General features: G+C 48.9%; 2 protein-coding genes across 4 annotated transcripts in view; one reads left to right on the top strand and one right to left on the bottom strand.

Moving 5' to 3' along the window:
- The first annotated feature begins 4,213 nt into the window (after nucleotides 1-4,213).
- Nucleotides 4,214-26,366, top strand: LOC118533736 (group 10 secretory phospholipase A2-like). Of its 2 annotated transcripts, XM_036089184.2 has the most exons (4): nucleotides 4,214-4,304; nucleotides 7,492-7,642; nucleotides 9,307-9,413; nucleotides 19,081-19,223. In XM_036089184.2, the coding sequence occupies exons 1-4, from the start codon at nucleotides 4,214-4,216 to the stop codon at nucleotides 19,221-19,223; spliced, it is 492 nt and encodes a 163-aa protein (XP_035945077.1). The 2 variants fall into 2 exon arrangements, 1 of the variants encoding a protein (XP_035945077.1); XR_013448894.1 differs by lacking the exons at nucleotides 4,214-4,304; nucleotides 7,492-7,642; nucleotides 19,081-19,223 and adding exons at nucleotides 25,709-25,855; nucleotides 26,262-26,366 and having other exon boundaries at nucleotides 9,021-9,413.
- Nucleotides 21,553-27,375, bottom strand: part of BFAR (bifunctional apoptosis regulator) — a 28,458-nt gene continuing 22,635 nt past the window's right edge. For both annotated transcript variants that reach the window (XM_036089183.2, XM_036089181.2), the window contains exons 6-8: nucleotides 26,339-26,512; nucleotides 24,639-24,841; nucleotides 21,553-22,883 (exon numbers count right to left, since the gene is read on the bottom strand). In XM_036089183.2, coding sequence (XP_035945076.1) covers nucleotides 22,691-22,883; nucleotides 24,639-24,841; nucleotides 26,339-26,512 — 570 coding nt within the window. In that variant the 3' untranslated portion in view covers nucleotides 21,553-22,690. The remainder of the gene's footprint in view (nucleotides 22,884-24,638; nucleotides 24,842-26,338; nucleotides 26,513-27,375) is intronic.

A 27,375-nucleotide genomic window follows, 5' to 3' on the forward strand; every position in this document is an offset into this window, starting at 1 on the left:
CTTAGTCGTTAAGTGGCTGCCTTCAGCTCAGGTCACGATCCCGGGGTCCTGGGATTGAGCCGCTCAGGTCACGATCCCGGGGTCCTGGGATTGAGCCCCGTATCGGGCTCCCTGCTCCGTGGGAAGTCTGCTTCTCCCTCTCCCATTCCCCCTGCTTGTATTCCCTCTCTCGCTGTGTCTCTCTGTCAAATAAATAAATAAAATCTTAAAAAAAAAAAAAAAGAAGAATACCAAGGCAGCTTTTCGAGAGACAAGCTTTATTGAATTAAAGTCTATGGGTTTGTTTTAATTTTTTCCCCTCTGAATCACAAAAGTTTTGGTTCTCATAGAAATTTGGAAAATAGGGCACTGGGTGGCTCAGATGGTTAAGCGTCTGGCTTCGGCTCAGGTCATGATCCCAGGGTCCTGGGATCGAGTCCCGCATTGGGCTCCCTGCTCCTTGGGAGCCTGCTTCTCTCTCTCTCTCTGTGTCTCATGAATAAATAAATAAAATCTTTAAAAAAAAAGAAATTTGGAAAATAAAGAGATAAAAATAAGACTCAAGCATTTCCACCCTACGAAAATAATCAGAATCAAAAACACAAGAAATAACAAGTGTTGGTGAGGATGTGGAGAAAAAGGAACCCTTGTGGGATCCTTGGTGGGAATGCAAACTGGTGCAGCCACTGTGGAAGACAGATAATATGGAGTTTCCTCAAAAAATAAAAAATAGAACTACCCTATGATCTAGTAATCACACTACTGGGTATTTACCCGAAGAATATGAAAACACCAATTTGAAAAGATATTTGCACCGCTGTGTTTATTGCAGCATGATTTACCATAGCCAAGATAGGGAAGCAACCCAAGTGTCTATCCATAGATGAATGGATAAAGAAGATGTGGTACATATAGACAAGGGAATATTACTCAGCCATGGAAAAGAATGAAATCTTGCCATTTGCAACAACATGGATGAAGCTAGAGGGTATAATGCAAAGTGAAATAAGTCAGTCAGGAAAGGACAAATACCATATGACCTCACTCCTATGGGGAATTTAAGAAACAAAACAAACACGCAAAGGAAAAAAACGGACAAAAAAAAAGCAGACTCTTATAGAGAACACATTGATGGTTACCATAGGGGAGGTGGGTGGGGGGATGGGTGAAACAGGTGATGGGGATGAAGTGCACACTTATCATGATGAGCACTGCGTAATGTAGAGAATTACTGAATCACTATATTGTATACCTGAAACTAATATGACACTGTATTTTAATTACACTGGAATTAAAATTAAAAAGATAATCAGTATTGCATTTTGATACTTTTCATTCAGCCTTCCTATCTCTTTTTCCTTCTCCCTCCAGAGAGCCCCATGTATGTATGTGTATTGGGTATGTGCGTAAAGACCTGCTTATACACGGCTCTTGCTCAGTTGTGCAGTCTCATTATAAAGGTAGGATTATACTGCAGCTCTCTGCTTTTAAAAGTATTTTTATTTTTTTTAAAGATTTTATTTATTTATTTGACAGAGACAGAGATAGTGAGAGCAGGAACACAAGCAGCGGGAGTGGGAGAGGGAGAAGCAGGCTTCCCGCCGAGCAGGGAGCCCGATGCAGGGCTCGATCCCAGGATCCTGGGATCACGACCTGAGCCAAAGGCAGACGCTTAACGACTGAGCCATCCAGGCACCCTTAAAAGTATTTTTAAATGGCCATTAAATATTCTTGAAAAACATTCCCTGAGATCAAGAGTAGCGTGTTCTACGGATTGAGTCAGCCAGGCACCCCGAACTACCATTTTATTTATGGAAACTTAGGCTGTTTCTAGGTTTCTGCTCTTTGTTAGTGATCCACGTTGTGTATAAACCTTGTCTGAGCATTTTATTTTCTTAGAGCTATTCCCTAGGAATAGCTAGATCAGAGAACGTGCTGGATCTGAGGATTCACTGTTCTGTTTTTTGGGGTCTCATGAGCTGGAGAAAGCACTCACATTCAGATGCTCCTCTCTATGTGTAGAGTTACTTTACCTTCTAGTCATAGAAGATACCCGCTTCTGTCGCACAGAAGAAGAAATCATTTTACTTACCAAACATTTGTAGCAAGCCTTTGTCAATAGACCAGGATGAACCCGAGGACGTGGTTAGATTGAGACCAGCACTGGGGGCACAGTTCCTTGGTATGCATAACTCCCCCTTTGGAAATGAACCGATTTCTGACTCCATTCCATTCTGTTATATCCCCTCATCTTTCAGCACATTCAACTGAGGCACCTTTGCAAAGGATTTATAATTTTGGTTATTTTTAATATGTTAATTGAGGAGAGTATGACATTAGTATGTCTCTTTTTTTTTTTTTGAGAGGGAGATAGAGCATGAGTGGTGGGAGAGGAGCAGAGGGAGAGAGAGAAAGAGAATCTTAAGCAGGCTCCAGCACAGAGCCAGACTAAGGGCTCAATCTCAGGACCCTGAGATCATGACCTGAGCTGATAGCAAGAGTCAGAGGCTTACCCAACTGAGCCACCCAGGCGCCCTGACATTAGTATCTTTGATGATGGTCCCAATGCCTCAGTCATCTGTCATATTGGCAGCAAATTATTCTGTGCAAAGGATCCTTGCAGATGATGGAGGTTAGCCAGTTATAGTGGTAGAGTTTGGGTACAAAAGTTCTGATATTGAGAACAGATTTTCCTGACTTGTTACTTATAATGGACCTTTCATGACAAGTTGGGTTTTCCTCTGTGCATATTGACTGGGAAAGTCCTTGAAGGCAAAAGCACTTCTCCTGGGTTTATATGGGTTATTTTATCCCCTGTCGCTCATGGGAGAGCCTTGGAAGGAAGGTCTATTTCTACCCTATGTTTGGGAGAGTCAGAAACCCATACTCCCTGAGTGGGCAAGCCTTAATTGAACACCTATTCCGTGTCAGGCAGGTCCATGCTGGGCGTTCAAGAGGACAGACCCAGGCGTTGCCTGGAGGAGCTCGCTCCTGTGGGGGGACAGTGAACTCAGTGTGGGGCAGCTGGATGGCCCGACGCCTCAGGTTTTCACAGAAGGAGGCAGATGTAGATTGACCATCATGTCAAAAGGCATTTGAATCTGGCCTCTCCTAATTCTTGGTTCTTAGCTTCTCTGATCCTCCATTACTTCCTGTGACAGGGGGACATCAGGGGGTCTGAGGTTGGGATAAGATCACGTGTCTGGTGCCCTTAGCACACCATAGCAGGTAAGCCATGACGTCACCTTTGTTACTATTATCTCTACTAGGGCTTAGCTGTGGAGATGGGAGGGGTCTGGGGTTCCACTCTCAGAAGTAGTTATGACTTAAAATCAACAGAAATTGCGGACTAGCTGGATAGGCTAGCGCCAGGGACCAAGGAGAATAAACATCTCTTTGCAGTACTGAGCTCCTGCGGATTTGTACCTCCCAGCCTCACTTTGACCCTCACAGCCTTACAGCCCTGGGGCAGATGCAGATGAGATGCCCCAGGCGGGAAGGGGATGGGGTGTGGGCTGTGCTCCCACACCTCTGCAGCCTCACCCCCTCATCCCCCACCATGCCAGCTCTGTCTTGGGCCAATCTTGGACCGCCTCGGTTTCCCTAATAGGGTGGTGTGGCGGTGAGGGTGGGGGTGGCTGCAGAGGGTTGATTTCGAGGGGGTATCAGGAGCGCCAAGTTTCCTGCATTTAGAATGTTTAAGGGGCCGCCTGGCTCAGTCGGTAGAGTGAGCGACTCTTGACCTTGGGGTTGTGGGGTCCAGCCCCATACTGGGTATAGAGATGACTTAATAAAGTAAAATCTTAAAAAAAAACAAAACAAAAACCCAACAAACTAAACTAAAATGTTCAAGATCAGTTCAGTTCCTCCCCCTTCCCCCGCCACAGCCCCCAATTCTTGTCTTCCTCTCCGACGGCCAGGGGGGCGCCGGGAGGGGGCTGCAGGTGGCAGCAGCAACCGGGCACCTTTGTCGCACGCCTACTCCTGGACCGACCCGCGCCCTCCCTCTGTCGTTCTCCCCAAGTCCCAGTCCGACACATCTGGAGCCGGATTCTCCCTCCCGCCCGGCGCGCCCCTGCCCATTCCGGGGGAGCCCGCGGCGGAGGTCCGGGAGCGCCCGCCCCGACTGCCCGCGGGGTCGGAGGCGGGGCCGGGCGGGGCCGGGCTGCTGGGAGGGGGTGCGGGGCTCCGAGAAGACACCGCGGCCCGAGCTGCCGGCACCTGCAGCCGTCGGATGGGTCCGCTGCCTCTGAGCCCGCCCGCAATGCTGCGGCCGCCGCTGCTCCTTCTGCTCCTGTTGCTGTTGGGACCCGGACTCGGGCCCAGCGCTGGTGAGTGAGTGAGGAGGGGGGCCCCCCCCGGAGGAACGGGGAGCCCTGACTTCCCGTCCCTCTGCAACCCCTCCAACTCATCAGCCTCTGCCCCGCCTCCCGGGGCCCCGGGAGCCCACGGCCCTCCTTTCCCGCCCCTCTGATGCATTCTTTACCAGGTTTCCAGGAACCCTGTCCCCCAGCCCCACCGCCCCCCCCAAGGCACCCTCCAGTCACCTGTCCCTGAGGTCTAAGGTAGGGCTACGGGGGGGACACCTGGGAGGGGCAGGTGAAGAACAGAAGGTGGCTTTCTCACCTGCCCCTGGCCATCACCCTTAGAGAGGTCTCCTCAGCACCCGACTATTCCTGGGGTGTACAGACACACCCACTCGCAGGGAAATATAGGGACACACCACGAGCAGGGAGACACGCAGGCACAGAACACCTTCAGCCTCACCTGGGCACTCAGGTGTAGGGTTCACGGACAGGTTCACACCGGGACACAGGCAAAGGGACCTCGGAGGGAACACACATATGCACACATAAAGCTCAGGCAGACCAGACAGCCCGACGTGGATACACACACACACACGCACGCTCAGGCCCATGGGACACCGGGACAGCTTTGGCACTCCCAAGTAGAGGCTGTTGCGGGCAGACAGAGCAAACAGACCCCAGAATGACCTGCCTCACCTAAGTTGATGCAGAGGGAGTGTTTTCCTTGGTTCCAAACTCAGTGCTGGGCGGCTGCCCCGTGCCTTGGTTCTCTGGAGGGCTGTGCCCAGGACCCTGAGATTGCCAGAGTGTGGTCAGGTCAGGGTGGGGACCTCTGGGGACAGCTTTGGGGCATGGAGTTAGGACTGGGGCCATTTCAGGTATGCTTACACAGGGAGTGTTCCATGGGGCTTGGTGGGTCCGGAGGTCAAGGGACCTTTTCTGGAAGCTTACTGTGTGCCAGGGGATCTGGAGTTGTCTACAGCAGAAATCTGCCCTCAAAGAGCTCCCAGTTGAGAAGGTCACTCCCAGGGGCGCCTGGGTGGCTCAGTCCGTTAGGCATCTGCCTTCAGCTTCTCCTTCTCCCTCTTCCTGCCGCTCCCCCACTTGTGCTCTCTCTCTCTGTCAAATAAATAAATAAAATCTTTAAAAGAGTTAAATAGAGGGTCACTCCCATAAGCAGACAGCTGCACAGCGTGGTAAAGACCCCTATGGTCACCTGGGGGCAAGGCAGATTATAGAAGGAGGTGACAGGTGAGCATGGGGTGAGGGTGTGTGCCCTGCAGGGTGTCTGTGATGGGAAATTCAACTGGAGGAGACGTTCATCATGAGCAGGGGCTGCATGGGGGCGTTGAGAGAGGACATGGGGGTGTTGAGAGAGGGGCCCCTTCGTGCAGGGCCTCTGGGCTGCGGCAAGGCCTCTGAGCTTTATCTGGACGGTGGGAGCCACGGGATGTTTCAGGCAGACGCATGGGCAGCTGGGAGCCGCACCTGGCCAGTTCTGGGAGAGCGAGGACTGGTCACCCAGAGAGGAAGGCGAAACCTTTAACTGGTTTCTGTGTTTTCTTTCTATTTAACTCATCTCTATTCCCCCACCCCCACAAATATGGTACTTTTTCCACCGAGAAAAAACAACAATGGGTTTAATTTTGGCCTGGACTCTTCAAAAAAGTCAGGGTGATGAACACTTGTTTTAAAAAAATTTTTTTAAGGATTTTATTTATTTATTTGACAGAGAGGGAGAGCACACACAAGCAGGGGGAGCAGCAGAGGGAGAGGGAGAAGCAGGTTCCCCGCTGAGCAGGGAGCCCGATGCAGGGCTCCATCTCAGGACCCTGGAATCATGACCTGAGCCGAAGGCAGACGCTTCACCGATGGAGCCACCCAGGCGCCCTGAAAACTTGTTTTAGATGAAAAGTGATGAGACCTTATGGGCAGATGCAATGCACAGACCTGGCCTGGCTCCTCCGTCCCCAAGTGGTGGAGAGTGGACACCCAGGAATCAGAGAGGCTCCCGTGTGAGTGTCTGCTCTGGGCCTCGGCAGCCCTGTGCATCTTCAAGCCTCAGTCTCCCCAGCCATAAATGGGATAACAGCTGCCCACAAGACAAGGAGGCTATGCTGTTGACAATAGGAGATGCCTGTCAACTGGGGAGCATGGTGCTTGGTATGGGGTGAGGTTCAAGTGATCGCACTCCTTACTGTTACTCTGTTTGGTTTTTTGGACCAATGCCAGAGAGCGGACTCCTTCGTTACCTTCACCAGAAGGATTATTGGATGTCCCGGTCACAGTGGGTTTGGAGGGCCCTGACCTCAAGCAGTGGCCCCATTGGTGCCTCTCAGCTCTGTCACCTTGGCAGGCCCCCTTCCCTTGCCCTTATTGGGTGAAGAGGAAGGTGCACCGGTTTGGAGGTCAGAAGCCTGGATCAGAGCCCCCCAAGAAGATCAGGTTCTTGTTGGCTGTGTGACTGTGGGGGTCGTCCTTGGTGCTCCGGTCTCCTCTTCCTCACCTGTGAAATGTGGGGGGTCCAGTCACCCCTCCTGTGCATTACTGTGTGTCAGAGATGCACTGGGATGCAGACAGGTGGCTGGGCTCAGGCCGCAGGGCCTCCCTGTGTGGGAGGAAGCCGTGCGTGGGCAGTGAAAATAAGAGAAGATGCAAAAGGCCCCAAGCCAGAGTCTGGAGGGGCATGGTGGGGGGCAGGGGAGACCCATGGACAGGAAAGCCCCTGCAGGGGAGCCTGGTGGCATGGACCCTGTTTAGCTCATCTCTGTTGCCCAGTGCCCAGCACAGGCAACTGGACAGACATTTGATTCGGGACTAGCAGTCTGACGAAGAGTAGACAAGGGCAGGAGATTGGAAATCAGGACATTCCAGGAAGAGGGGCCAGCCTGTGCAAAGGCGCAGTGGTGCGACCTTTGGGATGCTGCGGCTCCGTGACTTGTTTTCTCTTTCAGGGCTGCCTTGGAGACATGAATAGTAGAGGCTGGCATGTGCCAGGGGCTTTACATGCATGATGCCATTTCATCCTCCCTATTGTATAAACAAGGAAACCAAGGCACAGAGAGGTTGAGTAAGTTGTCCAAGGTCACACAGCGAGGAAGTAAGAAGAGCGGGATTCAAACCCAAACAGTCATCCAAGCCCTTCCCACACTAGTGCCCTTCCCCAAGCCCTGCCCTGCAATCTCTGACCTTTGTTTCCCTCTAGCTTCCCAGAGGTCACACGTGCACCGGCGTGGGCTTCTAGAACTGGCAGGGACCATGAACTGTGTTGGCAGCCGCAGCCCCCTGTCCTACATAAGCTATGGCTGCTATTGTGGCATGGGAGGCCATGGCCAGCCCCGTGACGCCATCGACTGGTGAGTGCATGCTTGGGCCCGGGCTTAGAAGGTCCCCCACCCCCTGGGGTAGTTAAGGCCTCTATAAAGAAATACCCACAACCGAGGTTTCTGTTTGGACTAGCAAGATCCTAGCACGCAGTACAACCTGGCAGGCAGAGGGCCTCCTGGGTGACGGGGCCACTGAGGACACACCCCGGCTGTCACAGCTGCCCCCCCCCCCCAGCCTGGCCATGCAATGAATTACTTGGGCTGAAAAAAGAACATAGGCTTGATCAGACATATTATGCACCAGGAACCGTTCTGAGAAGCCCTCTCAGTCCTCACAACAACCCCATTTCAGAGATGAGGACACTGAGGCAGGAGAGATTAATTTGTCTGGGGCCACAGAGACAGTGAGGGGTGGGGGCTGGGATCCGAACCCAGGCAGCCCGGCTGGATTTATGCCCCTACTCGCTGGGCTCCGCTACCATGTGAGAAATGCCCATTCTGTGCAAGGCTGAGGGTTTATTTAGATCTTCCCGCGACTTCCTTTCATTTATCCTCCGAGGTGGGCAGGACGGCTGTCCCCTGAGGCTCAGGGAGGCACGGCCACTCAGCCATTTCCACACAGCCAGTAGGAGGTGGCAGAGAGCACCATGTGATGGTCTCTTCCCTGGCTTGGAGGATTTAACTGTCCCAGACAGGTATTTGCTCAGTCTCATGCTTCCAAGGCTCCCGGGCATGGTTGCCTGCTTCCTACACATCCTCCCAGATGCAGCTCAGGCATTGACCCCTCTGGGCTCCCAGAGTCCCCCCCCCCGACCCCTTATCCCACGTTCCAGCACTTCTCACCATGCATGTGGTGTCTGGCAGCTTGTCTGCCTCCCCCCATCAGACTGGGGGCTCCTTGAGGGCAGAGTGGCATCTGGCTGACCTCTCCCTGCCAGATCCCATTATGGGCTCTGGACACAGAGGGACTAGTAGCTGGATGGAGACCGTACCAGTGAATGAATGAATTATGGGCAGGTTTGGGGACATTTGTGGATGTTTCTCAGAATTGCTCAACAGCAAATTATCATTATTATTATTATTGAGGTCCTATTATGTAGCAGACCCTGGAGTGGACACTGGGGACACTGTGGAGAGCAGGACAGAAATGGTCCCGTCCCGACAGAGCTCTGGCCACTGCAGAGGACAGATGCTCATCAGTCTTCTCCCTAAAATGAGAGTCTCGTTATAAACCTGCCGTGAAGGGAGGGAACCCAGTTGTATGAGAGAGTATAACCAGGAGACCGTCATTGACTGGGGAGGTCCAGAGCTGGATGACATCTTGGGATGGGAGCCGGTTCTTAGGCTGAGACCTGGAGGGAGGAAGGATGGACAGGAAGCCGTCCCAGGCAGAGGACAGGTCCCACGCAAAGTCAGGAGGCAGGCGGGGCTCGGCTCACTCCCGGCACAGAGAGGAGGCAGGTGCGCAGGAGCTCAGAGACACAGAATGAGGCAGGCAGGGGCCAGGGGACGGAGCCAGGGCACACCCCACACACTGGGGCCAGCAAAATTATTCCCCAGGGTGGGGATTCTTGGGGACACAGCTTGGACCAGAAGATGCTGGCTCCCTGCGTGTCCTCACGTACCCAGAATCCTGGCCGGGAGAGCATCCCTGCCACCACCCAGCTGCTGGTCTGCCTGTCTGCCATCCCCAGGTGCTGTCACCGGCATGACTGCTGCTACACGCAGGCTGAGCAGGCTGGCTGCAGATCCAAGATGGAGCGCTACTCCTGGCAGTGTGTCAATCGGAGCATTGTGTGCGGTGAGTCCCCAGCAGGGCCCGCGCCTCCCCCCCCCCCCGCCTCCCCAGCGGCCCCGGGCGTCCTGGCTGCAGTAACTCACCGCTGCTCCCAACACTGCAGAGACCACCCCCGGGGGTTACCTACTCTAAGTGATCTTTAACACGGAGCACTTACGGAAACAGACAAAGAAACCGGGACAAAAGCTAAAAAAGAAATGACACCAGGTATAAACAATCTCAATGTCCATCAGCTGGGGGCGTGGGTAGATTAAACCTGCGATGCATTCTTACTGTGGACGACTCTGCAGCCTGCGGAAAGGGATAAGGTAGAACCTCATGCTGACGCGAGAAGGTGTTGAGTGGAAAAGCAAACTGGAGGGCGACATGTCCAGGAAAGCACAATTTTTGTTTAAAAAAAAAAAAAAGAAGAAGAAGCTTGCAACATAGTAGCGTGCTTCTTTTCCGTGGCTACCTGTAGATACTTCAAAGCTCAGAAAAAGGTATGTAGAGATACAAGGCGTGCTGCGGGCGGCTGTGGTCGTCCCTAGACACAGGATCAGGCTGAGGCAGGGGTGGTGGAAGGCAAGTTCACGTTCCTGTAATGTTTCCCTTCCTTTACAAAAAGAATGTCTTCATTAATTACTTTTGAGCCAAAGCTTAGAAAGAAAAGGAATCCACAGCCTGAACTCTGGATGGGTGAAGTGCCCAATCTCTGCAAAGGCATCAAAACGAAATAAAATAAAAGGTGGACAGATGGACGGGTGGGTGGGCAGACGGAGGGGCGACAGGTGAAGCAGAATGTCATTGGTAGACGTGGCAAGGCAGGTGTACAGATGTTCTCTGCTATTCTTTCAGCTTTTCTGTGCGTTTGAAATTTTCCACAACAAAATGTTAGGAACCAAAAGAAAATGGAAGGAGAGAACTTAGTGGGAGAGGCCTGAGTCTCCATGTCCTCACCCCCAGCTCCAGCGTGAGATCCTCTCAAGATGCAGGCCAGCTCCACCTTGGTGTGGTTTGATAACCCCCCTGCACCATGGTTCTGAGGCGCCAGCCCCAAACGTCCAGCGCTAAGGACCAGACGCCATGGGCTGGGGCTGGGTTCCCCGCTGGTGAATGGGGGGATATAGAACCTGGACTGAGCCTGTAATATGAGTTCATTTCACTGGCCCTTCTTCCCTAAGGCTGAACCAGTGGAACAAGCCCGTGTTCTAGAGACATCCTACCACTTACCATTTGGGGACCCCAGGAAAACCCCTTCCTCTCTCTGGAACGCTGTGCCCTCATCTCTCAAAATAGGGCTAATAGTATTGCAGGTTGGTGTCCCCTGGGCCATGTTTGTCCTGCAAATGTCTTGCTTCACCTGCACAGTGTTTAGAAAAGCAATTTGAGCCAGTATTTGAAAAGTCAAAACAGGTCACATGAAAAAAAATCTGAATTTCTGAATGTCTGGTTTTCCTTAAAAAAATTGGGGGGTCCAATAGCATCAGACCTGGTAGTAACCATTGGCTGGAGCTTAGAGGGGCTGCCAATTATAGGCAGGGCCTCTCTCTCCCATCTGCCCCAGTCCCCACCATGCCCTATTGCCTCACATTGAGGCCAAGTGACAATTACCACATTTCACTTCCCTTGTGCTCTTCATTTGGTTATGGAAAAGAAATATTTCTTTTTAAAAATATTTTATTTATTTATTTGAGAGGAGAGAGAGAGAGCAAAAGCAGAGGTCAGGGAGAGGGCCAGAGGGAGAGGGAGAAGCAGACTCCCCGCTGAGCAGGGAGCCAGACACAGGACTCGATCCCAGGACCCTGGGATCATGACCTGAGCTGAAGGCAGACGCTTAACCAACTGAGCCAACCAGGCACCCCTCTCTTTTAATCTTTCTAACTTTGTGGAGGAGAAAGTCTCAGTTCAGTGTTAATTTAGCTTTAACATCCCTGGAACACTTGATGATTTTATTTTTTTTAACAGAGAGAGCAGGCTCATATCCAAGAACACTTCTGTTCATCAATTGAATTCTGCCTTAAAAAAAATTCTTCCTATTTATCTATCTACCTACCCATTTATCTACTTATCTGTCTTTACCTGCAAGCAGTATGTATTTAATGAGGATAATTGTAACAGAATCCATCCTAACTTCATTGTACATTTTACATGACCAACCACTTCTGGAGTTTAAAGAAAAATAAAACAATAATTAAAAATGTTAAATGTTGGGGCACCTGGGTGGCTCAGTCAGTTAAGTGTCCACCTTCAGCTCAGGTCGTGATCTCAGGGTCCTGGGATTGAGCCCCGCATCGGGCTCCCTGCTCAGTGGGAAGCCTGCTTCTCCCTCTCCCTCTGCGCCTTCTCCCGCTCATGCTCTCTCTTGCTCGCTTACTCTCTCAAATAAATAAATAAAATCTTTAAAAAAATGTTAAGTGTCCCTCAGGGCAACCTTACTGGTTTTTTGCTTTTTTTTTTTTTTTTAAACCTTACTGGTTTTTTGTTTTTTTTTTTTTAAACAAAGCAGTAAGAAAAGGACTGATGCATTTATTTTTAAGATTACCTTCTGATGGGGGCGCCTGGGTGGCTCAGATGGTTAAGCGTCTGCCTTCGGCTCAGGTCATGATCCCAGGGTTCTGGGATCGAGTTCCGCATCGGGCTCCCTGCTAGGCGGGGAGCCTGCTTCTCCCTCTGCCTCTGCCTCTCTCTCTCTCTCTGACTTTCATGAATAAATAAATAAAACATTAAAAAAAAAAAAAAGATTACCTTCTGATGGATGGTATTTTCCACATATAGTTTCCTTTCAAATAAATTAAAAAGCTGAATCCATTTTAAATGCCTAGGAAGTAGGGGTGCTTGGTTGGCTCAGTCGATTGAGCATCCAAATCTTGATTTTGGCTCAGGTTGTGATCTCGGGTTTGTGGGATCGAGCCCTGTGTTGGGCTCCCCTGTGCTGGGTGTGGAGCCTGCTTGGGATTCTCCCACTCCCTCTGGCTCTGCCCCTCCCCCACTCACAGGCATATACACACTCTCTCTCGCTCTTAAAAAAAGAAAAAGAAAAGGAAGTAATGGGGCACTCGGCTGGCTCAGTTGGTGGAGCATGCGACTCTTTATCTGGGGTCGTGAGTTTGAGCCCCACGTTGGGTGGGAAGATTACTTAAAAATAAAATCTTAAAAAAAAAAACAAATATGGGAAGTAATAGTACATGTACAAGGTAGGTAAGGCTGCTGACCCAGAAACTGGTTCCGTAACTTTTTTTTTCTTTCTTATTTTTAATTGAGATAAACATAATGCAAAATTAAATATTTACAGTATAAGCTTTAGTGATATTTAATACATTCATAATGTCATCCACCACCTCTGTCTAGCTCCAAAAGATTTTCTTCCTACCCCACCCTCTCCCTCAAAAGAGCCCCACTGAGCAGTCAGTCCTCATTCCCCCTTCCGCCACCACCTGGCAACCACCAATTTGCTTTCCCTCTCTATGGATCTACCAATTCTAATTTTATAGATATATATATAAACTGAATTCTGTTATTATATGTTATAATATATATGTCAATTGAATCCTATTATTATATATAATAATATATAACAGAATATATATTATATATAACTGTATATATTATATTACATAGAATATAAAACAGAATATATATTATATATAACATTATATAATTCATACAAATGAAGTATATATAATATTTCATATAAATGAAGTCATACAATCTGTGGCCTTTGGTGTATGGCTTCTTCCACTTAGCATCATATTTTCAAGGTTCATCCATGTGGTAGCAGGTAGCTGAACTTCATTCCTTTTTATGGCTGAGTAACATTCCCTTTGTAGGGATAGACCACATTCTGTTCATCCATTCATCCGTTGGCGGACATTGGGCTTTTTTGCACCTGCTGAGTACTGGGAATAGTGCTACTCTGAACATTTGCGAACAAGTATTTGTTTGAGCATCTGTTTCCATTTCTTTGGGAGGTATGACTATGAGTGGAATTGCTGGGTCATCTGGTAATTCTCTTTTTACTTTTTGAGGAACCACCAAACTTTTCTACAGAAGCTGTACGCCTTCATATTCTCATTAGCCACGTATGAGGGATCTAGTTTCTCCATAGCCTTGTCAACACTTGTTATCTTCCTGTTTGTTTTGTTTGTTTGCTTTTAGTAGAGGTGTTGAGTGTATCTCATTGTGGTTTGGGTTTGCATTTCCCTCATGACTAATGATGTTGAGCATGTTTTCATGGGCTTGTTGGCATTTTTAATATTTTCTTTGGAGAAATGTCTATTCAAGTCTTTTGCTCATTTTTATTTTTTTATTTATTTGTTTATATATTTTTAACATTTTTATTTTTAAGTAATCTCTACACCTGATACGGGGCTTGAACTCACAACCCCAAGATTGAGAGTCACATGCTCTACCGACTGAGTCCACCAGGCACCCCTTCGCTCATTTTTAATTGGGTTGTGTTTTTATTATTGAGTTATAAGAGTTCTTTATATATTTTGGATTCTAGACCCTTATCAGATATGTGATTTGCAGACGTTTTCTCCCATTTTGTAGGCCGTCTTTGCATTTTATTGATAACATCTTGGATGCACATATCTATTTTGTCTTTCGTTGATTGTGTATTTGGTGTCCTAAGAATCCACTGCCAGATCCTATGTCATGAAGACTTACCCCTCTTTTCTTCTAACAGTTTTATAATCTGAACTCTTACATTTAGGTCACTGATCCACTTTGAGTTAATGTTTGTATATAGTATGAGGTAGGGATCCAACTTAATTTTTTCGCATGTGTATATCCAGTTGTTCTAGCATCATTTGAGACTCATTTTTTCCCCATTGAATAGTCTTAGTACCCTTGTTGAGATTCACTTGGCCCTAGATGGATGACTTCCCTGGGCCTCAGTTTCCTTACCTGGAAGATGGGTATTGCAAAGATGAAAAAAGTGTTTATAACATGATAAACAGATTGGACTGGGTTGTTACTCTTTCCCTTCCCTTCTCCTCCAGCTGTCAGCCTGATCTGAACCTCTCTCTGACCTCCACTACCTCCATTAGAGAGAACAGGGGATCTGGCATGACTCTCCATTAAACCCACCACTCCTGCACTGCAGGGAAGGAAGACGTCATAAGGGTTACCAGAAGGATGGTCTTGGATATTCTTGGACTCTCAGCTGTATCTCCTTAGCATGAAGTAGCAGTTGGTATAAGAGCAAAGCTGAATTAATATGGAGACATAATATCAATTTTTAGGACCCAAAGTGTCCCAGACATGGTCTTGTCCAACTCTCTTATTTAGAGTTGGGGAAACTGAATGAAGCTCAGGGAAGGAAGTGACTCGCTTAATGTGGTGGTCATGTGCCCACTCCTGGGCGCATCCCCTGCCCACAGACTGCCCCCAGACTGTCCAGCCCCAGGGTGGGCAGAAAGGAGATGAAATGGGGCTTGACTGGGAAATCGGTTGAAGTCCTCTCCCTTGTCCCTTCAACTGCATGTTCGGCTTGCCGCTAAGCATGCGAAAGCGATGTCTGTAAACTATTTATTGGTGTGTCTGCTGGTGGAGTTCATGCCTGTTTACAGAACTGGCCTCCCTGAACCAAACGAAAAGAACCAAAATATCTATTCTGCATTTGTTTTTGGCTAAAAATATTCTCTTCTTCTGTTTGGAGATACTCTGAACATAGCCGTTTACCTAATTACAGGTGTTGCCCATTTTCCATTTATGGGCCTGACTTAAATATATTGAAAAAAATTTAAAGCCTATGATAATATTTACTGGAAGGTCTTTATTTTAAGCTTAATCCTTGGGGGCTGTTTTTTCCTTTTAAGTCTTTATTCTTGAATAACATGATGCTGTTGCGTTCCTGAGGCTATGGAGTGGTGAGACCATGTCTTGCTTTTCAAAGAAACTTTCTGGGGCGCCTGGGTGGCTCGGTCAGTTGAGCATCTGACTCTTGATTTCGGCTCAGGTCATAATCTCAGGGTTGTGAGATCAAGCCCCAAATCAGGCTCCGTGCTGAGTGTGGAGCCTGCTTAAGACTCTCTCTCCCTCTGCGCACCCCTACCCTCCCTCACTCTCTCTCTCTCTCTCGAAGGAAGGAAGGAAGGAAGGAAGGAAGGAAGGAAGACACTTTGGGTTGGAGCACAAGGTCAGTATAGGTGTTGGGTCAGCTGATTCTGGGCTGGAATCCTGGTTCCCCTCCCTGCTTAGTGTTGTGATCTTGGACAAGTTACTGAATCCCTCTGAGCTCTGCTTTCCTCATCTGTAAAATGAGAATAATAAAATTTAGGTGCCGGGTTTGTATGAGGATTGGAAACAGCGGATGGCTATCCTGTCGTCCTCCCAGCAGATATTATTGAGAATCTATTCTGTGTCAGGCTCCATGCTAGGTTTTGGGCAAGATGGAGAAACAAGGTTCTGTAGTCTAAAAGGAGGAGGGTGGGATATAGTGTCTGTGCTCATTGCTGTTATAAGTACTGGGTTGGAAAATAAAGTAGGTGAAGCATCATACCTGCTACAACGTGGATGAATCTTGAGAACATGATGCTAAGAGAGAGAAGCCAGACGCAAACGGTCACATACTGTGTGACTCCATTTTTATGAAATGTCCAGAATAGGCAAATCCATGGAGTTGGAAAGCAGATTAGTGGTTGCCCGAAGAGATCAGTGGGACTCAGGTGAGGGGAAATGGGGAGTGATTTCTTTTTTTTTTTTTTTTAAAGATTTTATTTATTTATTGGAGAGAGAGAGAGAGAGAGAGCATGAGAGGGGAAAGGGTCAGAGGGAGAAGCAGACTCCCCACCGAGCGGGGAGCCTGACACGGGACTCGATCCCGGGACTCCAGGATCATGACCTGAGCCGAAGGCAGTCGCTTAACCAACTGAGCCACCCAGGCGCCCCAATGGGGAGTGACTTCTTAATGGGTATGAAGTTTCTTTTGGAGTGATAGAAATATTTTGGATCTAGAGAGGAGTGATGGTTGCACAACACTGTGAAGGTACTAAATGCCGCTGACTTGTGCATGTTAAAATGGTAAATTTTGTTTTGGGAATTTCACCGCAATAAAAAAATGCAGGGGAGCAAGGTAAGGGATACTCTTTTATATAGAATGGTCTGGGGCCAGAGAAGCAGTGATAAAATGCCACTGAAACAGAGACCTGGGAAATGTGAGAGGACCCATGTAAAGAGATGATAGGAACAGCCAGTGCAAAGGCCCTGAGGCAGGAATGAATGTCTAGGTGGTCCAAGAAGCTCAAGGAGGATGGTGAGGCTGGAGCGGAGTCACCTAGATGAGAGTGGTGGGTGATGATATCAGAGCGAGAGGGTCCCATTGATACTATACAGACAACCCCTTGACTAACCTTCTGGTGTTTTCCCTGTCTTTTTCAAGTGCATCATTAAAAAAATACCTGGCATCGCTTCTCGGCCTTTTGGCTAAGATCAAGTGTAAAAAAAAAAATACGGCAGTATGTTTTGTACCCCTTATTTTTTGCCGAAGTATAAGCTGTTTCTCATGTCATTAAAACCCTATTAAAGAATGCTGTGTTACAAACATGAATTGCAAGGGTGGGCGCGTCCTGAGTCCTTGCACCATTCCCTTCCTGCAGACGGGTCACGAGACCCAGTTGGGGTCCTAGTCTTCTCGCCCCTTCTTGGATTTCTCCTCTGGAAGGTTGGGGTGCCCTGTGGCACAGCCCTGAGGGCTGGGTGAGATGGGGACCATGGAGCCCTTTGCCCGGTGCCTGGTTCTGCATAAATGCACAATAAAGCCTGTGTCCGTCGTCCTGACCTCTTGTTACTGATTTAATGAATTATAACCAAGGCATTTTGCAAAGCGTTTAAACACAGGCTTTTGGATTTGGGGGGTGTTTGTGTTTGGTCCTCCCTTCCAGTAGTTTTCTAGAGTTTGGGAAGCTTCATGATGAATTTATATGAGAAAAATGTTCTCTTTCGGTTCTCTATTAATTTTTCCAGTTAGGCAAGGAGTAAGCATCCGTTGTGGGATGGTTGGACAGCTGGAAAGGTTAAACCTCTCTTACACTTGCTAATCTCCCTGCTTTTAACCAAGACACCCCAATTTGGGGCTTACAGCCTTTAGGGAGGCAATATCATCTAACTAGCCTTTAATATTAGAAATTTACCTCCACTGGTTTTTGTTGTTTTTCGACCAGTTTCTTAATTTATGGTATAAGATTTTGGTTTTCTACTTATGGCAATGATAGAATTAATTTTTTATTTATTTTTAAATTTGTTTAATGTAGTTTAATACCATGTAATATAATTAAATTACAACTTATTTAATAATTGACTTACTATTTAAAAATGAGGGGATTTTTAAATTTTTTTTAAACTTTTTTTTTTTTAAGACTTTATTTATTTATTTGACACAGAGAGAGAGAGACAGTGAGAGAGGGAACACAAGCAGGGGGAGTGGGAGAGGGAGAAGCAGGCTTCCCGTGGAGCTGGGAGCCCGATGCGGGGCTCGATCCCAGGACCGTGGGATCATGACCTGAGCCGAAGGCAGACGCTTAACTGACTGAGCCACCCAGGCGCCCCTCCAAGGAACATGAGAGGATCCCTAAAGAGTGGCTGGCTGCCGAAGGAGGTCGGCTCCAGCTTACTGAGTGTCTACTGTATGCCCTGCATTTTACCCATTGGGTAAAATGATCTGTTGGGTGTCTTTTCGATCTCCCAGCAGCCCTTAGAAGTAGGTACTATTAGTATCCCCGTGTTGCCCTGAGGAGACACCTAGAAGGGATGAAGTGATGTGTCTAAAGGCACAGAGCTGCTACATCCCTGACCGAGCTGGTTAACTCCAAAGCTGGTGCTTCACTCTGCCTCTGGAGGCAATTTGGAAGGATTCAATGGTGGGTGGGTTTTGTATTTACATGTATGTGAATAATTAAAAGCCCACACTAAGGGGCAGTGGGTGGCATGGTTAGGTGGGATTTCCAAAGCTGTTTCAGGCATCATGCCTTCTAGATTAGTAAAATACCACTTGAAGATCAGGGAATCTTTCTAACCCCAAGCAGTGAATCTCCAATGGTGGGATTACTGCCAAGGCGGAGACTGACCTTCGAGTGGCGCCCTCTGCGTCTCTACAAGGCAGGCTCAGGCTGGAAGCGGAAGATGGAATACGCTCTTGAAGGAGCAGGGGGAAGAGACGTGGAGAAGGAAGGCAGAGAGATGCAGGCGGAGCCGACATTTGACCGAGTGCCCGTCCCTTGCCAAGCCGCTGCTGGGCGCCCTACATGGGCTTCTCCGTGACCCACGTTTCCAGTGAGGACTTGGCTCAGAAACCTTGGGCAAGGTCACCTAGCTAGGAAGTAGCAGAGCAGGCACTCCAAAAAAGCGCCCTGGATCGTTCCCAGGCACCTACTGCTTATCTGCACGGATCCTCTGGGTAGGTAGTGTAATGTTGATGCGGAAGAGAAGCCAGAAGGTCGCATGGACTTCGGACTTTTCCATCTGAAAACACTTCCCTGGCAACTTCAGGTTCCTTTTCCGTAAAACGGGGCCAATGTCGGCCCCCCACCCCCGGAATTTGCCAGGATGGAGATCACGTGGTAAATTGCCAAGCGTCAGGTAGATGCAACTTACCACCCTCCCTGCCTCCAGCTTCTTGGCTTCCCTAGTGTTTACTGTCAAGTCTCTGAGAGGCCCTGCTCTAACTCAGTTTCCCCACTTCTTCCAGGACCAGCGGAGAACAAATGCCAGGAGCTCTTGTGCAAGTGTGACAAGGAGATCGCTTACTGCTTAGCCCAGACTAAGTACAACTTAAAGTACTTATTCTACCCCCATCTCTTATGTGAGAAGGACTCGCCCCAGTGTGACTGACTAGCCTAACTTGGAAAGTTCTTTCGCACAAGGAAATAAAAACTCTTTTTCACTCATCAACAGCTGCATTCAGTTCTTTGCAGGAGGGAACGAAGGCCAAGTGTGAAAGCTGCAACCTTGTTTGCTTTCTCTCCCGGAACTTGGGGCTGGAGCCTGTGTGGCTTCCAGTTTAAGGTCAAAAGTCCCGTGCTTATTTTATAAAACCACAACTAGGTCTATGGCTGTATTGGGTTTGGTACCATTTTTGAGATTCGTCTTTTATGAAAAGGGCTGAGCTTTGTGTTCTAACCTGCTCCTGACGGCGGGTGGTCAAACATGAACGAACACCTACCACGTGCCTGGCCTTGTTCTGTGTTCCGGGATGAGGCGATGAACAAGATGCCCCTTCCTGGGGCGCCTGGGTGGCTCAGTCAGTGAAGCGTCTGCCATCCGCTCAGCTCATGATCTCAGGGTCCTGGGGTCGAGCCCCGGGTTGGGCTCCCTGTTCAGAGGGGAGCCTGCTTCTCCCTCTCCCTCTGCCCCTCCCCCCTGCTCGTGCGCGCTCTCTCTCTCTCTCTCTCTCAAATAAATAAAATCTTAAGATGCCCACTCCTGTGAAGTTCCAGTCTGGTGGTTATGAGCTTTCTTAAGAGTATTCTTCTCCATCCCACTCCACCTAACGGTTAAATTTCCTGGTTACAGAGGTAGAATATACTCAATGCTTAAAAAGATAAAGGAAAATAAAGACAAATATAAACGAGAGAAAAAAATCACTCTAATTCCCACAATCCAGAATAACCAATTTTAGTATCTCTGTGTGCTATCATCAGTGTTTTCTGTGATAATTAAAAATGCAGTTGAGACCACGGCATAGGACTTGACCTCAAGTTTTTCCCGACGTCATTAAAAAACCTTTGGAGGGCGCCTGGGTGGTTCAGCCGTTAAGCGTCTGCCTTCAGCTCAGGTCATGATCCCGGGGTCCTGGGATCCAGCCCTGCATCGGGCTCCCTGCTCCGCGGGAAGCCTGCTTCTCCCTCTCCCACTCCCCCTGCTTGTGTTCCCTCTCTCGCTGTGTCTCTGTCAAATAAATAAATAAAATCTTTAAAAAAAAAAAACAACCTTTGGAAACTTCAATTTAAGTAACCGTATAACATACTGTTTTATAGATTGCCCACTTTTGGGTATTGATGTTTCCAGTTTTTATCGATTATTGACGTGACGAGGATGCTATTGAATACATCTTTGCTACACCCCACCACCCCCCTTTTTATTGTTCCTTAACCTAGTGTCATGGCTGAGGGCAGGCCACCCCAAGATGGGTATAGAGATTATTTTGAACTGAAGGCAGCAGAGACCCTGTGGGCTCAAGAGAAAATTTTGCCCCTCCTTTTAACTACCTAGAAGAATCTAAATTGGGGGGTCTGTCCTAGAATGAGGGTTAGTACCAGAGATCAGTTCTATCTGAGTGGCCCATCTGCGTGGCAGGGCAAACAGCTCATTACCAAACATCTGCATTCCTTCCCTCTGACGGCCCACATCCCTACCTTAGTTCAGGATGACATTTGGCCTCGTTTTGCCCGTCTTTGGAATTGCCCTGCCTGCGTGGATTCCCCGTATGTACAAAGTTAAGTTTGATTTTCCGTTGATCTGTCTCTTGTCAATTTGATTCGTAGTCCAGCTAGAAGGACCTTGAATGAGGACAGGAATTCTTGCTCTCTTATACCAGACTTACTGAAGTGCAATTTCTGCATCAAAGGGCCTGAAAATTTTCAATAAATGCCCCGTCTGGGGTACCCAAGCCCGCTATGATTGAGAGGGTCTGAGGGCTGAGACAGGCAGCCAGTGCCTGTCCCCACTCGGGCAACAAGAAGCAAGAGTCCGGCCCAGCCCGTCTGCACTTCCTCCTTCCCAGCGCATATGCGGCTATTACTCACTCATCCTTGAAGCAGGATGTGGGGAGGAGGTGGGGAATGCTGTGAGCCCACAGGGTACACGTGGGGGCACTCGACTGGCAGTCTGGCCTGGGCCCAGCCCCACCAATGCCAACCAGCCTCCCCGTGCTCAGCTGGAAAGAACAGTAACTGTGCAAGGCACCAGGCCAGGGATGTGCAAATAGTGCGTGGAGTCCCCAGACCTGCTATGTGGTCAGTGACGGGGGAAGGCCTGGCAGCCCTGGGGCCTAATGAGCAAGCGCAGGAGGAAGAAAAACACTCTCCCTCCTTTTCACGTGAGACACCGCAGGGCGGCTCTCGCGTCAGGCTGGGGCACTTCGTGTGACTAGCAGGCTGTATGGGGCAGTGCAGATTTTCTTCACGTTTTCTAAGCAATTCTCTTTTTCTCTAGATAGCACTTTTATCTATATAAAAATCTTTATTTTACTTTCAAGTGATATCTTCAAACTTTCGGATGCAAAGTTTGAGGGAAATGTTCATAGGTCCAAAGGATTAATGAAGGGTTCATGGAGTCACAAAACAACACTGTGGATGCAAGTCTACCTCTGCGGGGCCGATCTTCCGACGGCTCACGTTCACACCTGCTGTCTTTACACTGGAAGGAAAGAAAAGGCCCTGCTTCATCTCATTCATATTTACAGTTACAGCACTTGGTGTAATTATACTTGCTGTGTTATACATCAGAACAGGACAGTAAGATTATACAGTGCAAGGTCAATGTACAAAATGTTTCCTTGAACAAAAGGATTATCCTGGATATTAAATTCCTGCAAACAAAACGAACCAACCCCACAACAATCATTTTCAGCAGCACTGAGGCAGCTCAGCCTGATGCGAGTCATTCTCCATTAGTGCCTGACATCCTATTCAATCCCCACCCGAGTCAGGGATCCAAACTCGCAATGATTACGCACGGAAAACCTGACGACAGTCTGACCACCAGTCTAGTCTCAAACAGAATCCTTTTAGACGCTTAACTCTTTGACAAATCTTCTAGCAACTCTTTAATAATACAGAATCGTCCATCAGATTTGGGCTTCTCCTCTGCATTTTTTATGTGCAACTGTCTACGCCTATGACAAAATCTCCTGGTTTTCCTAAATCTGCCTTAGAGAACGGGCCTGGCCCCAGCGAGCCGGGTCTTGGGCTCAGCCTCGGGCTGCAACTCGCGCCGGGAGCCTTTGTCAAGCGGGCCCGCTGATGCGGCAGCCTCCTGCCGTGGCCACATGCATCCTCTGGGGCCCCGGGTCCCTGAGAGCCGTGGTGGAGCGGGCCTCCGCAGTCCCTGTGCGGAGGGGGGCGGGCTGGGAGGTGCTGCTGCTGGGTCGGCCGAGCTCTGGGCTGTCAGTCCCTGCAGCCAGGATGCCACGGGCATGGGAGAGAGGACCTGGCTGGAGCCTCTCACGGACAAAGCAGCACCTTGTTCAGGAGGCGCAGAAATAGGAAGTCTGCTCCCCCCCGCCCCCCCTTGCTCAAGCATCAATGCTCTGACGTCAAGGAGGCTGAAAGAGTCTCTCAGGGCCTGCGCAGTGCAAGTCAAAACACCTGGGTTTCCAGCCGTCGGACTTCCTTGACCACGAGATCAATGTTAATAATTGGGTTGAAGTACAGGGCCCAGTAAAATAAACAGTTGCAAACAAACTGAGGAATCAGGGGCCAGAACATGGCCACAAAAAGCCCCTGTGTTGATACTTTCCAAAAATGGCTCCACATCCTCTGAGGCACGGTCCTGGGAAAAGAAGAGAAGCATCTGAGAGGTGGAATGGTGATGCTGTTTCTAATGATGACGCCAAAGTGCGTGGGCCCTGGGCCTTCTCCCAGCGCGGAGCCTGGCCGTTGCTGCTGCAGACACCCTGCTTCACGGCCCTGCTTGCCTGAGGCGCGCCTCTGCCTGACCCACCATCCTCCACTCCCAGCATGCAGCCTGCGGGGTGTGCCTGGTCCTGGTCCCCACACCGGGCGAGGACCCCCCCCCCCACCACAGCCCCACCGGCTTCGTCGCTGGGTCGCACTTGTATGTATTTAATATCCGTATTTTCTCTGTAAGGCTATGGGCCTTCAGAGTCCAGACTGTCTGTGTTCTTTACCAAAACATCTGCAGTGCCCGGCAGAGAGCCAGGGGCAGAGGAGGGGCTCAATTAACCGTGAGCCTAAATAAATCAAAAGGAGATTCTTGTCAGGTTTTTGGAACTATTTATAGGGCTGTTCCTGACTGACGAGGCCAAGAACTCTTTGAGTCATGGGATGTTTAAGGCTGTTAAGGATGCTGGTGTGGGGCTGTGTTACTTCTGCCTGCCCACTAGCCACCCTCTTTCTTCTGGAAACACTTCCTGAGTTTTCCTTCTGGGTGCCTCCTTCCCCTTTCTTTTCCATGTGGTCTCGGTGGATCTGAAGCCAACCCCTGGTTGGGGGTGAGGGGATGGATGCCTTGAGCCTGGACAAGGAGAGCCTGGCATACCCCGGCACCGGGTGATAGGTCTGGGTGGGCATGGGACCCAGGCAGGGCCAATCAGAGCAAAGGAGTGTGAGCCCCGAGACTGTAAGTGCTATGGGGAAAGAAGTGCTCTCTCTCCACCAGGGGTGCTAAGCTGCTCAGATCTGTGCCCCGAGTGACCATGGGCCCTGCGTGAAGAGAGCTGCTGGAGGCTGAACAGAGCAAAGAGCAGGGCTGTGAGAGGGAGAGGATCAGTCCTGACGACAGCGTTTGGGTCTCTGGATCCAGCCGTGCAGGAAGCCTTGGTGGGGCATTTCTCTTTTTGGGAAAGCCAATTTGGGCTGGTTTCTTTTCTTTTCTTTTTTTTTAAAGATTTTATTTATTTGACAGAGAGAGAGAGTGAGAGAGGGAACACAAGCAGGAGGAGTGGGAGGGGGAGAAGCAGGCTTCCCAGTGAGCAGGGAGCCTGACGTGGGGCTCGATCCCAGGACCCTGGGATCATGACCTGAGCCGAAGGTAGATGCTTAATGACTGAGCCACCCAGGTACCCCCGGGCTGGTTTCTATCACATGCAACCAAGAGTCCTGACTCCGACTGGCTAGCCCAATGCTCTCATTTTCCGCATTAATCCAGAGAAGTGATTACTGTCCTGCTCAGTGGCCAAGCAGGATTAGAACTCATGCCTACAGAATTCCTCACCAGATCTCTTTATGCTCTACCAAAGTGCCCTCTCCATAAAGAACCCTTTTCTTCTCACTTATGTATTCCTTAATACAATCCTTCATGCACACCCCCGCCCCCAGAAGTACATGATATGTTATTACACGGGGATAAGATATATGGAGAAACTCTTGAACAGTGAGCACCACGAAAACTTCCCCGGCTCCAAACATGAGGACAGTTTCCTATTCGCTGCTTAAGCAGTGTTTCTAAACCAGGGCCCCAGGACTGTTTTCCTGTTTACCTACTACTTCAGAGAGGACCCTTCCACCACTCAGTCCTTCTCGGTGCCCGCTGTGTCAGCCATCTTCAATGGAAAAACACACTTACTTCAGTTCACTTCTTGACCAGATCCTCCAGAAGGAGAATAATTCCAGAACCGAGAGTAACATGGCATTGACGATGAGAAACCGTGATGTCCAGTAATGGACCTCCAGCCAGTCCCAAGCAAATTCAGCAATCAGCTGGTACGGAAGGAGGGAGTACTTGACAAGAAATTCTCTCCATTGTTTCCATGTGGGCTCTCGAAGATCCTTTAAAATAACATAAAAATAAGCACAAGTGGGCCCAAAAAATCGTGAGGATTGACTTTTACGGAAAATACTGTGGTCCTCACAGTGAACCTTACGTTTATTAAAACACCCGCATATCCAACAGCATAACATGAGATTTCCATCCATCAGCTCACCTTTATAATAACTAATCTTACACTGGATAAATGTTACCAAAGAAGTTGAACTGAGATGCTTCTTATGTAATAGTGGAAACTCAGAAGTAAAAATCTAAGCATGAGGTATAAATAATGAGGGTGCAATGAATTGAAATTAGACCAGTTTTTAAATTTCTTCCTCCCTGCATGGGTAACTCAGACAGTTTTCTAAATTCGACATCTTAGCTGCACTGCAATGGTAACAGATCATGGGAAAATTAAACATACACCTTGAAAAAGTAGTTTTGGGGAAAATAAAAAACTCTAACTACAGATATTAGCAAATAATTAACCAGAGCATTTAAACAACTCATGGAGGCATCCAGAAGGCTTATGGAAGCTCAGCAGGACTGTGTACAATGGAGCAGATACTAAGTATTGCAAGAAGAAAGTGAGCCTGCTGAGTGGGCAGGGGTTGTTGGGGCTTGTTAAAATGGAAAGGCAGGGAGGTCTCTGTGCTCCCAGTCCAGCGAGGGCAGGTAACAGCAGGAAACTGGGTAATTAGATAAACACTGCATAGGGGCTCATCAGCAGGCTTTAAACTACACCCAGGGCTCAAGTCAGTTAGGCAGACACTTGACTGAAGTATTTTAAAAAGGGTCTTTGGAAATTTAGGAATTCTGCTTTGATATTTATGGGTATGGATCATATATGACGATTCCTATAACCATGTGACTTTTGATTTAAACAGATCAGAGGGACGGCCCCAAGAGCAGCAATGCAAAGGACATCCCCTGAAATACCAACCAGACACAGAGAAACCAGACACAGAGAAAAGTGGGATCCACCAACAATTCTGGAGGACTCCATGGGTCACACTGAAGACACAAAAGCCAAGGTGCGTAACTGTCTCTGCCAGGGGCCTGTGGTCAGCTGATGTGACAGCTCCTATCAGTGAGGTGGATGAGGCTTACTCTTCTGAGGCCACTGGGGTAGATGCTAACCCTGCCCTGCGGTGGGACAAATAATCATCCTTTGGGGATCCTCTTAACAGACAGATGACCAAGCTGGAAGGTCCACAGATCTAACCCTCGGGCAATCTAGACCTAGGCTATCTTCTAAATTTAGAACAAAAGCGATGCTGTTCCCCCGCCCCCCCCCAAATATTTCAGGTCCAGAGGGTAGCCCCTCTTGTTGTGTAATGTAGGAAATAAAACTGGCTTCTGGGAGTGGGGAAGGTCTGCTCTGTGTCCTCTTAGAGGGTTTCTCCTTAAGGCTGGGTGCTGTTGGCTCTTCCATGACAGCTACAGTCCTGTCTCCAACTCCAGAGCATGCTGAGGAGTGGCAGAATCATCGCATTCAAGGCGCTCTGCAGACCTACCAAAAGCCTGGTGATGGTGTCCTCCCCGGAACTGTCTTCTTGCAGAGGGCAGATGGTGTGGATGAAGGGCAGGAAGGTGTCTGTGTAGTCAAATAGGTAGAGGTACAGCAGACCAAGTCTCGGGGAGCTCTTGAGGGCATACAGCAGGAACAGGGACCTGCCTGGGTTCACAGCCTGCAGAGGACAAGGCGGGGACAGGGCCGCATTACAACGGTGGTGGCCAGCTTCCCACCCGTGCTCCTCCACAGTCTCACACCCTTTGCCATCAGCCTTTCTTGTGTGGTTTGCACAGACAATGAATGAATGGATGAATGAACAAACGAATGAATGGCAAGAAGAGTCCAAGTAATCAGTATGTTGGGCTACGCTTAATAAAGCCCCAATCTTTCTCCATGGCTTTGTCAGGAGGGGTTGTGGGGAGCTGAGATACATACCCTAGGCACTGCTAATAAAACCCAACCTTTTTGGAAAACAATTCTGTAAACTGTATCAAAGAGTCTTAAAAATGTTTAATTTAGGGGCACCTGGGTGGCTCAGTCGGTTAAGCATCTGACTGTTGGTTTCAGCTCAGGTCATGAACTCAGGGTCGTGAGATTGAGCCCCATGTCAGGCTCTGCGCCGGGTGTGGGAGCCTGCTTAAGATTCTCTCTCTCGGGCGCCTGGGTGGCTCAGTTGGTTAAGCGACTGCCTTCGGCTCAGGTCATGATCCTGGAATCCCGGGATCGAGTCCCGCATCGGGCTCCCTGCTCAGCGGGGAGCCTGCTTCTCCCTCTGACCCTCCTCCCTCTCATGCTCTCTGTCTCTCACTCTCTCTCTCTAATAAATAAATAAAAAAAAAAAAAAAAAAAAGATTCTCTCTCTCCCTCTCCCTCTGTACCCCCCACCCGCACTCACACGCACTCTCTCTCTCTCTCTCTCTCAAAAAAGTTTAATTTAACCAGCGTATGAGTGCGCACCACTTAAAATAAAAGTCATCAGAAATACAGAAGGCTTTACGCATAAAATGTTTAGTGCTGCATTGTGTATGACACAGCAAG

The sequence above is a fragment of the Halichoerus grypus genome, chromosome 6, assembly GCF_964656455.1.
Source record: "Halichoerus grypus chromosome 6, mHalGry1.hap1.1, whole genome shotgun sequence".
Classification (NCBI taxonomy): domain Eukaryota; kingdom Metazoa; phylum Chordata; class Mammalia; order Carnivora; family Phocidae; genus Halichoerus; species Halichoerus grypus.

Excerpts from the sequence above, each read along its gene's own strand:
- LOC118533736 (XM_036089184.2), top strand. The coding sequence starts at position 4,214 with ATGGGTCCGCTGCCTCTGAGCCCGCCCGCAATGCTGCGGCCGCCGCTG. Across the intron at positions 4,305-7,491 it reads GGGACCCGGACTCGGGCCCA|CTTCCCAGAGGTCACACGTG; the intron begins GCGCTGGTGAGT and ends GTTTCCCTCTAG. Across the intron at positions 7,643-9,306 it reads CCCCGTGACGCCATCGACTG|GTGCTGTCACCGGCATGACT; the intron begins GTGAGTGCATGC and ends TGCCATCCCCAG.